The sequence below is a fragment of the Ictidomys tridecemlineatus genome, chromosome 8 (genome assembly GCF_052094955.1).
Source record: "Ictidomys tridecemlineatus isolate mIctTri1 chromosome 8, mIctTri1.hap1, whole genome shotgun sequence".
Lineage (NCBI taxonomy): Eukaryota > Metazoa > Chordata > Mammalia > Rodentia > Sciuridae > Ictidomys > Ictidomys tridecemlineatus.
This window is the reverse complement of record NC_135484.1, coordinates 53862010-53874078: the sequence shown is the minus strand read 5'-3', so window position 1 is coordinate 53874078 and position 12069 is coordinate 53862010. Positions and strand designations below refer to the sequence as shown.

Below are 12069 nucleotides of genomic sequence, written 5' to 3'. Positions count from 1 at the left end.
AAGGATGAGTGGCATGGAGCGAAAGAGAGGAGTGGGACAGGTTGCAAGTTACGAGCAGCCTTCAGAAGTACCTGCTGCCCCTAGAGGGGGGGCCTTTATTTTTATACCTTTTTTGCAGATATTTTTTTCAGGTAGTAAATGGAAAACCCCAAGCCCTGAAACTTCTTAAGACTTACAATCTTTTTGTAACATATATTGATTATGTAAGATATTGAGTACATTGTTTAAAATATTTTCCTGTAACCTTTGCCAATCATGAATAAGCCTTTATATTTTTACCTCAATCACTAGGTGCCAACTAGACTATATGTCTCCTGACCTATTATTAACTTTTAAATGTAAAGCATACCTATAATTATTTCATTAACCTTTAACTTTAAAGCATACCTATGATTATTGGTAAGCTTTCTTACTTCTAATATAAAATTCCATTAAAACACACTTAAAATACTGAAAGTCTATTACTTAAAGCCTACTATTCTGAAGTGCCTCTAAAATATATTTATGTCAATTTTACATTATTTTATTTTTAATCTCCAAGGTAATTTCTTTTTTTTTTTCATATGACCTATTTAATGGCTTTCTTAAAGAGTTTCTTTGATCCTTCATCAAAATACACCAATTCTTATGCCTTTGTAATCTTTAACTAAAGGGCAGGCTTTATACCTCAACCCATTTGCCATTAATATTAACTGTGTGTTTCCCATTTTCATCATACATTCCTATGTAAGGCAAAGGAGGGTCTGTTGGTGGGGGGAATGTATGTTGCATAGGTTGTGGCTTTAGAACGGGGTGGGGGGTGGGCTTAGTGTAAATTGTTAACAGTGGGATAAACATTTCTTGTTGATAAGGCTTGAGAAATAACATTACTGTTTGTATCCTGAGAGATACTGAAACACACCTCAGGGCATGAGTTAACTGTATCCTTAGTCTCATTCTGGGAATCTTCCTGCAATCTCAGGCAATACGTACTTTTATTATTGATTGACGGATGTCCTATTATCCATATCATGAGTATCATAAACAAAACACTGAACATTTCCCATGGTTTCAGTTTTCAGATGGTGCGGCTCTGCCGCAGCATCCCCTACGCTGTGACCCTGTCTTCACCACTTGAACTATAAGTTATTGCACGTTAACTTGTATCACATATGTCAGGTCTATATTGGAGAGTGTGAGGCAAGAAATTTAAGTGAAAGGATGGGGTGAGGGGGGGCAGGTTGTTCTTGGAAATACTCCTCTACCTGCCCTTCCTATCATGGTTTCTATAAAACCTATGAAAAGATGTTATGATGAAAGCAAAGAGAATATTAATTCAAAGACTCAAGTGAAGACTTTGCTTTTTGAAAACTTTTTTTTTTCTTTTGAAAACCAAGGGTGCTGTACCACTGACCTACATCCCCAGCCTTTTGAATTTTTCATTTTGAGACAGGTCTCACACTAAGTTGCTCAGAGTGGCCTCAAAGTCACCATCCGCCCCATTCAACCTCCTGAGTCACTCAGATTACAGGCATGCAGCACTGTGCCTGTAAATTTTATAAGATCTATGCTTGGAGTACTCAACAAGCAGAATAGGACAACAGAGTCTATGAAACAGGAGCCACGAGGCATAAAGATAGACCTCTCCAAAATAAAGGCTGAAATGCAAGAAAATTAGCTCAAATAAAACCATGCAAGGAAATCTAAAATGCGACATCAGAATTAAAATATGCCTTAGGAGAAAATAAACTATTAATATGGAGGATAACAAATCTCTGAAGAATATAGAAGGGAAATACAAAGAGATAAAAACTTCAGGGAAAAGAAGATTAATGTGGCTGAGAAACAACAGTTATTTAGCCAATAAATAATATATGATCCTGAAAAAGGAATCGAAAGCAATAATTAAAGAAAAACCACTCTGAGCTAGACAAAGACTGGAGAAAGTACAGAATTTGGGAGCAATGTCAATTAAATTATCAATAATCCTACTATCCCATAGCTGCAGAAATCCAAGGACTGTGTCCGCACCTGTGGCATTCAGCTATGTGAAGATGCTGTGCCTCCTTCAAAATGATATCTGGAGGAAGTGTGTAAACAAATAATTAGTTCTCATATTAATAGCTACTATGTATCAGAATAAACAGTAGTCTTGTATGAGGACTTTAAAACGTACTAGAGCAAACCTTTCCCTCAGGCTGAAGTCCAATCAGACTATACTTGAAAAACTAAAATAAAGAACCACATGCTTAGAAATATTGAAAAAAATACATTAGAATGTTAAATATTATTGTCTTTTGCTAGTGATTTCCCACCCCACAAAAAGAAACTTTGTATTTTAGTAATGCCATTTTTTTTCTATTTGTATGAATTCTACATTTCCTGTAACTAGCATATGTTTAATCAAATTGGGCTGGATTTTTGAACAATTTAAGACAGTTCCACATCAATTATATCAGAACTATGATCATGGTCTATCAAATGTCTATCAAAGGATAGACATTTTCCAGCTTTTAAGTGGTCCATTAGTCTTTTTCATGAATCAATTCATTATGACCTGCAAATACACTATGCAGCTGTTATCCTAAGTTTATGTTTTTAGGATCAGATATGCCTCAGCTATAAATACTGAGCTTTTTCTGTAACATAGGGGATAATTTATAGAACTTTTTTCCCAAGCAAAATTTTTTCCTATGGCAACAGTTTTCAGCTACTAGAATTATTTTGATTATGCCTTAACATGGAGACTCCCAAATTCTATCCTAGACTTACGGAGCCAGAACTTGCATTGAGACAGAGCTCAAAAGCTTTTAAAATAAGAATTTTAGGACACACACACACAGAGGAATGTAATATAAAGACAAAGACAGACAGGCATGGTAGCACATGACTGTAATCCTAGCAGCTCAGAAGGCTGAGGCAGGAGAATCATGAGTTCAAAGCCAGCCTCAGCAACTTAAAAGCCCTAAGTAACTTAGTGAGACTCTGTCTCTCTATAATTAAAAAAAAAAAAAAAAAGGAGCTGGGGATATGGCTCAGTGGTTATGCACCCTTGGGTTTAATCCTTAGTACGAGAGAGAGAGAGAGAGAGAGAGAGAGAGAGAGAGAGAGAGAAAGAAAAAGCCAACATGCCAAGAATTGCTTGGAGGCACCCAAAGCTAGGAAGAGGCTAGGAAGATGCGAGGCAGGATTCATCCTCAGAGCCTTCAGAAGGAGCACAGTCCTATTTACACATTGATTTTGGACTTCAAGCGTTCTGAACTGTAAGAAAATAAATTTCTATTGTTTAAAGCCATCTTAAAATTTAAGATTAATTGTTGCAGTAGCCCTAGGAAACTAATACATTTCCCAATAGTCTGCTTGGAAATGAGCATTAGAGAGCAACGTGAAATTTAGTGAAGATTTAGTAAGGGAGAGATGGAGGAGAGAGTTTATGTCACATGCCCTACCGCAGACACTGTTGATAACTCACCAATCCTGTTTTCCTCTTTTTCTTTCCTGGTTTAGTGGGGTTTTGGTCTAGTGTTTACTCTAAACCCATATAGTTGGAGAGAGTGACCTCATCCACAGGAATTAATCTAAGGTCTAAGCCTTACATGTAGGTTCTTCTTCTGATTTTGAAGAAGGAACAGTAACTATTAATTATGAAAGTACTAAGATTTAAGGAGATGGGCATTACATGCCTGTAGTCCCAGCAATTTGGGAGGCTACAGCAGGAAGATCTCAAGTTCCAGGTCAACCTCAGCAAGTTAGTGAGACCCTGCTGTAAAATTTTTAAAAAAGGGTTGAGAATGTAGCTCAGTAAAGTGCTCCTGGGTTCAATCCTCAATACCATAAACAAAAACAAAAACAAAACAAAACAAAACAAAATCAGACTTAACGAGGTGAAATTGCTAATTACCCTGACTTGATATGATGCACTGTACACACATATCAAATTAACACACTGTACACATATATCAAATTAACACGCTGTACCCTACAAATGTGTATATTTATTCTGAGTCAATTAAATGTTTTTTTAAAAAGTGAAATAAAATGTTTATTCTGGAGCTGTGAGCCTAATAACACTTTGGTAAGAATGAAATGCATATACATATATGAGCTACAAAATATGAATTGTGTAAGTTTTGGTGATTTTGCATATGACTTAAATGGTCTTTTATTTGCATTTAAAATGGCACTGCACAATGCAAAGATAAGTCATTAAATTCATGCTAACAAGTTAAATTTTTTCTCTATTTACAATGACATTAAATAGCAAATGAAAAACACCGTGACAAGCTGAAAGAGAGGGGTTGGGGCACATTGGAAGAAAAAGAACTTTGTATTTTAGTAATTTAATGGCAATCTATTCCTGCTTTTGGGAAAATGTGCGCTGCAAATTATGTCACTGACCCTGTTCCTGAATGCCAGTCACGGTGCCAAGCACATTCAACTTCTCTATCACACTGCACACCATGTGATTTGGCTTCTTTCTGAGTCTCATCTTCCTATTTTCAGCCAGCTTCCATTTTATTATCTCTCCCACCCTGACTCCTCTTTCTCTCTAAGGAACCTGAGTAGAATGAAAGATGTGGCCCTCAGTGAAGTCTAACCTAATTTATGTTCTGTTTCAGGCATTTCCAAATCTTCAGGTAGTAATGACGGTCTGTTTTCAGGCAGTTCAGATTCTTCATGGACATCATAGTCCTCACCTTCGAGTTCTTCATCAGGATCGTGATAAATAGCATCAATTTCTAGAAAGAATTAGAAGGAATAAACTATCATTCAGTTTAAATCAACAAATATTTATTGGATGTTGATAAGTGCTGAGGCCAAAAGAATGAGTGACTCCTGCCCTCCCTAAGGGTTCATTGAAAAGAAGAAATGTTTATAGCAGCCCCAAATAATCAGAAGCAGTCCAATTCCATTCAATAAGGGAATGACTGTCTAATATGATATCCACTAGTCATGTGCGGCTCTTGAGCCCTTGAAATGAAGTTTGTACAGATGGATATATATGTAAATATGGACACCTAGCCTCATTCCATAGTTTGGCTATTGTGAATCGTGCTGCTATAAACATGGGTATGCATGTACCACTATAGTAGGCTGATTTAAATTCTTTAAGATACTGAGGAATGGTCTTTTAAGGAATTTCCATACTGATTTCCACAGTGGATATGCAAATTTACAACCTTACTAAAGAGTAAAAATGGATAGATTTTCTTATCATTAAAAATATTAAATAATATAGATTGTTGATCAATAATGTCCATTATAAATTTAGAAAGCATAATTCTAAGTTTTATGTAGTCCCTGATGACCATTAATATACATTGGAGTTTTTCAGGAAAAAAATGGCAAGTGGTATCAGAAAACTGGTCTCTCTAATTCCCTTTCATGTAATATTTTTATGAAAATGGAAAGCATCTCTTTCTATGCAGAGATGATATGAAAAAATAATTGTTTTCTGGACTCTTGTGGAAATTTCTTCCCCCAGTGAGTTTCTCCAAGAATTGCATTCTGATGGTGTGATATACTTCTGGCATCTAAATTTTATCTGAATCCAGATGATTAAGCACCCAGAGAAAAACAACCTGAAATATTCTTACATCTAGGTCTTAACCCAAAACACAGTGCATGTGGCTTGTAAGTATGTCAATTGGAAAGCAGTGAATCTTTTTGTGTTAGATTGAGGATTTTATGGTAACACACACAAGTATGAAGCAACACTTGCTGAATCTTACAAGCTTGTTATGTGATGAAGCTATGTGCTCTACATATCTCCTATAATAAAAAATTGTTGGGGCTAGGGCTGTGGTTCAGTGGTAGCACACTTGCCTGGCATGTGTGAGGCACTGGGTTCAATTTCAGCACCACATATAAATACATAAAATGAAGGTCTATCAACAACTAAAAAAATTTTTTAATTGTCATATACATCAAATATGTGTGTATTCATTTATAGGTTGTATTCTTATCCATATTAGATATATTATAAAATGTACATAAGAATTGATATAAGTATATTTCAGAAAATTATAAAAAGTTTAAAACCTTTTTTCCAAAACCCTACTGAATAATCCATGTCACATATAAATTTGGGATGGTTCAAAGATGTTTTAAAGATCCTTGAACTATTTGGGATTTTGATTGTTAATTATACAGTCATCTGTTGATTCATGACAAACTACCCAGAAATGTAGTGGTTAAAACAATCACATATTATCCTTGTAGTTTGGGAAGGCTTAAATGAAAAGTTCTGGCTCAGCTTGTCTCATGTATTGTAGTGAAGATGTCCATCAAGGTTGTAGTGTTCTCAGGCCTTAACTGGGACTGGAGGATCCACTTCCAAGGTGAAGTCCTCAAAGCCAGTACCAAAGTGTTCAGAGAAGAGTCAGCTACTACCACCCTGTCCTATCCAAAATCCTGGCCTACAGAATGGTTTAATGAAAATGGTGGTTGTTTTATGCCCCTAAGGTTTGGAGTGGCCAGTGGCATAGCAGAGGAAAATTGAAACAAATACTCTGCACTTCTTTTGAGCTATTATCCTCTTTGGAAATCTGGTGAAACTTATGGACCTCTTCTCAGAATAATGTTTTCAAATTCATAAAATAAAATATATAAAAAACCAATAACATTGAAATCCAGCTATCAAGATTTAAACTATTTTTTGTGCTATAGGAAAATTTTGCATCCTTACTAATGTATTCAAGAAAAAGAACTAGCTGCTGGTTTAATAACTGTTATGATGATGGAACAGTGATAAGCATAGACACAATATATAAAACTACAATATGAAATGAAAATATCTTAATTTCTACTGATAATAAAGTCAAGGTACTTCTAACACTGTTAAGGTTTATTGCCTGTATTAACAGTTGAAGGAAATACTAAATTGAGTTTTAAAGGTCAGCGAAACTATAGTTGGAATTAATTTTCCATTGAAGTTCACAAATCCCTGAATTTTACCTATGGATCTCAGTTTGAGAACTACAGCCTTTAAAGAAACTTAAAACTTAGAAACCGAAAAGTAACAAAGTGTAAAGGCAATAGGCAAAGCGAGAGTTTGGCTATTTTCTCAGCCCTTGCAGGATTGTTCTGGGAGAAGTAATTCTAACTGCCATGTGTTACCCATGAGAAGCAACCATTTAAAGACATTCTACACATGCTGTTCTACTGAATATACATATTCTTAAGGTGCAAGAGTATGTATCTATGTTAGGAGTCTTTTTTCTCTGAGTCAATGACTCCAGTAACCATATAATTTATTATCCAAATTTAAATTGATAACAAAATCAAGTACTATAGACATAACCATAGACATAAACCTGGACTCAAAGGCAAACTAGAAAATGTGATTGTTCTGTCTATAATTCACTTCAAATAATGTAGTTGCTTGTAGTAACAATATAAGATTAAGTGACACATTATTAGTCATATCAATCTGTTTTTGCCTTTTGCTTTCTTGTTTATGGCTTCCAATAGCATTTGCTTTTCTTCTTCTATTCTCAATTCTTCTTCTTTGGCTCTTCTGAAACGAGAAGATCCAAAATTTTATTATCCTTGGAAATTTAGACATCTTACCTTATCATAGAATTAAACGCTTACAGTGGTAAAAATAAAAAGAGTAATTGTTTATAATATTCTTTATACTTTTTATGTTACAATGTACAATTTTAAATTACTCATGTTAATTTTCAGTTGTTGAATTGTTGTTTTGGTAGGAAAAACTGGAATGTTATATTTTAAATAACTTTGGCGAGGAGATCCAACATGGCTCTCGTTCGCCTGCTTCTTGCAGCCAAACTGCTATGACTGAGCACTAACGATCCTGCCGAAACAACTGGTCAGCCCATCTGATCCTACGGAAGTAAATGCCAACCGAGCCTTCATAGGCAGTGGCCATAGGATTGAAACGGGGCTTGGGAGAGACAGTCAGGACCCACCGGTTGCATTGGTCACCCGGCAAAGGGAACGAACTGTCACCATTTGCATGGGATACCACCATGGCAGAGAACTGACGTCACCAAAATGCATCGGAGGAGATAACTTCATTGAAACCAGCGGCAACAGGTGTGTAATCCCCTAGCCTTCCCTCTCCACACAGTGGGGAAACCTTAAGGGCCCCTCCCCCCTCCCAGCTCTCCCGTGAGCAAGATAGCCAGAAAGAGGGAATCAGACGTGGCATGGGACTCGCAGCACGGAACTCCCGGCTACCGCTCCCACCAGTGCTGACAACTGAGGTCCCTTGCACCGGCTACCGGGGGCGTGGCTACCGGAGGGCAAGCAAATTCGCAGGGGTTCTGAGCCCCAAGCTCTACAAACTTAGGGTCTGAGGGAATGGCAAACAGTGAGAGTGTGCCCAGGCGTTCATGAAAACAGAGCTCCTAGGAGCAGCAGACCTGGCGTGTAGCCAATATTGTGGTGAGCGTCACCAGTGAGCGGGGCCTGGCTTGAGGAAAAGAGGGGAAGTGTCTAGACACAAGAGAAGGCCCTAGCCACTCAGAAATGGAGACCTGCCCAGTCTGGGAGGAAGAGCTGCTGCACAGTGATTGGTTCCCGCCTATTGAGAGGAGAAGCTTGGCCCAGTGGGCACAGCTCCACCTACTGGAAGAGAAGTTAATCAAACTCTAAGACTGCATTTATTAATTTTTTTTAATTTGTTTTTTTTTCATTTTCATTTTTTGTTGTTTTGTAAATTTTTAAAAAATTTTAAAATTTTTTTTTTTAAATTTTTTTTATTATTTAATTTTTAAAAAATTTTAATTTTCATTTTTTTATTATTTGTCTTTTCATATCTTTTCAATTCTCTTATTCCCCCCTTCCTTGAATTCTACCTGCTTACTCTCATTCTCTTTAATGACTTCTTCCCTTCCCTTCTAATACCTTTTCTCCCAAGCATCAAATAAATTTATAGGAGTAAACAGTAACTCAGCAGTCAAACAGAACAAGAAGTAACATGAGCAGCATGAAAAAGCAAGGAAGAAAAGGAGTACAAACAATGCAGGACAGCCTAAATATTCAGGAGGACCTAGAGTCATCAGAAAAATGGTCATATAAGGAACTCAAGGAATACCTTAGACACATGGAATGGAATCTTAAAGGATACAAGACAGCAAATTCAAACAGTGAAAGAACACATTGAAAATGAATTACATAAACAGATAAAAGAAGAATTTAAGCATCTTTATCAGGAGATAGATATTATAAAAAAATCAAACAATAATTCTAGAAATGAAAGAAACTATAAACCAAATTAAAAACTCAAATGAGAGTATCACTAACAGAGTGGAGCAAGTAGAAGTCAGAATGTCAGATTATGAAGACAAAATATTTCATCTTGAAGAGTCTAGCCAACTCAGAAAGGCTGGTTAAAAATCACCAGAAAAACATCCAAGAGATATGGGATAACATAAAAAAAACAAATTTTAAGAGTCATCAGGATAGAAGAAGGTACAGAGATTCAAACCAAGGGAATGAGTAACCTGCTGAATGAAATAATTACAGAAAAATTTCCAGAAATAAAAAAGAAAACAAATATACAAATTGTAGATGCATACAGGACACCGAGCACACAAAATCACAGTAGACCAACACCAAGACACATTGTTATGAAGATATCCAATATACAAAACAAAGAGAAAATATTAAAAGCTACAAGAGAAAGGAGGCAGATTACATACAGGGGTAAACTAATAAGGTTAACAATGGATTTTTTATCACAGACGCTGAAAGCAAGAAGATCCTGGAACAACGTATTTCAAACACTGAAAGACAATGGATGCCAACCAAAAATTCTGTATCCAGCAAAATTAAGCTTCAGGTATGACAACGAAATAAAAATCTTTCATGATAAACAAAAGCTAAAAGAATTTGCAGCCAGAAAACCAGCATTGCAAAGCGTCTTGAGCAAAACATTACACGAGGAAGAAATGAAAAACAACAACCAAAACCATCAGTGGGAAGTGCCTCGGTAAAGACAGAGAATGAGAGGAAAGCTAATCATGGAGAAACAAACTAAATTAGAAAAAAAAAAGATAAATAATCAAACATGGCTGGAAGTACAAACCATATATCAATAGTAACTCTAAACGTTAATGGCTTAAACTCTCCAATAAAGCGACATAGGCTGGTAACATGGATTAAAAAAACAAATCCAACAATATGCTGCCTCCAGGAGACACATCTGATTGGAAAAGACATACACAGGCTCAAAGTGAAAGGTTGGGAAAAAATATACCACGCACAAGGTCCTTGTAAGCAAGCAGGGGTGGCCATCCTCATATCGAATAAAATCGACTTCAAGACTAAGTTAATCCAAAGGGATAAGGAAGGACATTATATACTGTTAAAAGGAACCATTCACCAACAAGACATAACAATTATCAATATTTATGCACCAAATAATGGTGCTGCGACATTCATAAAACAAATTCTCCTCAAGTTCAAGAATCAAATAGACCACAACACAATAATTATGGGTGACTTCAACACACCTCTCTCATCATTGGACAGATCCTTCAAACAAAAGTTGAATAAAGAAACTATAGAACTCAATACCACAATCAATAACCTAGACTTAACTGACATATATAGAATATATCAACCATTATCAAGTGGATATACTTTTTTCTCAGCAGCACATGGATCCTTCAAAAATAGACCATATATTATGCCATAGGGCAACCCTCAGTAAATATAAAGGGGTGGAGATAATACCATGCATTTTATCTGATCATAATGGAATGAAACTGGAAATCAATGATAAAAGAAGGAAGGAAAAATCCTATATCACATGGAAAATGATCAATATGTTACTGAATGATCAATGGGTTAAGAAGACATAAAGGAGGAAATAAAAAAATTCTTAGAGATAAATGAAAATACACAACATATCGGAATCTATGGGACACAATGAAAGCAGTTTTAAGAGGGAAATTCATCGCCTGGAGGTCATTCCTCAAAAAAAAGAAAAAAACAACAAATAAATGAGCTCACACTTCATCTCAAAGCCCTAGAAAATGAAGAGCAAAACAACAGCAAATGTAGCAGAAGGCAAGAAATAATTAAAATCAGAGCGGAAATCAATGAAATTGAAACAAAAAAAAACTATTGAAAAAATTAACAAAACTAAAAGTTGGTTCTTTGAAAAAATAAACAAGATTGACAAATGAGGGGATAGGAAAGGTAGCAGAATACAACAGTTACTAATAGGGCATTATGTAAACATGTGGATGTGTAACCGACGTGATTCTGCAATCTACATTTGGGGTAAAAATTGGGAGTTCATAACCCACTTGAATCTAATGGATGAAATATGATATGTCAAGAGCTTTGTAATGTTGTGAACAACCAATAAAAAAAAATTAAAAAAAATAAAAAATTAGATACCTTTGGCTACTAACTAGGAAACTTATCAAATGTAATAAAGGACTACTTCACTGTAAGTTCAAAGGCAAATGGGAGGATTTGTAACATTTTTATCTGATTAAATGAAAAATTTTCACAATATAATGCTAAGTGGAAAAAAAGGAGAATATAAAACAATGTGTGGTACAATTTTAATTTTATATTTAAGATGTATATAAATGAGGACAAAAAGACTAGAAGAAAATAAACTGTTAACCATAACTATCTCTGGGTAGTGGCATTAGAGTTTAAAATTTTCTTTTAATTTTTTGCATTTAAAAATTTTCTGCACTGAATAAATAGAAGTAAGTTGTAAGTTTATCTTTTTCATCAGGAAAAAAAGCTAATTGTTTTCTTTTTTTAACACCATTTTTTGGTATGGGGTTTGAACCCAGGCCATGCCAGACAGGTGCTCTACCACTAAGCTAGATCTTCTGCCCCAGTAATGGTGAAATTTAGAAATCTGGAATATGGAAACTTAAATATCTGGAGGAAATCTATTTCATTAAGGTCAAAGCACTAATTCTGCCTTAACAATGGTGAAAATAGATAAAAGAATAGTTAGTAAAATGGTGAAGAAATGAAATATTTATTAAAAATGAAAAATTTGTAAAAACTTTTGACCTAGAAGTTCTATGTCTAGGTAAACATAGGCATGCTACTGCAGAAGGAAACATAAACATGTTGATTGCA

The 12069-nt window shown here is 35.4% G+C and overlaps 1 protein-coding gene across 1 annotated transcript in view; it reads right to left on the bottom strand.

Annotated features, from left to right (window-relative positions):
* Window positions 1–12069, bottom strand: part of Ak9 (adenylate kinase 9) — a 126102-nt gene that overhangs the window by 48840 nt on the left and 65193 nt on the right. The window contains exons 20-21 of the mRNA XM_040283189.2: window positions 7422–7498; window positions 4578–4718 (exon numbers count right to left, since the gene is read on the bottom strand). Of these exons, the coding sequence (XP_040139123.2) occupies window positions 4578–4718; window positions 7422–7498 (218 nt within the window). The remainder of the gene's footprint in view (window positions 1–4577; window positions 4719–7421; window positions 7499–12069) is intronic.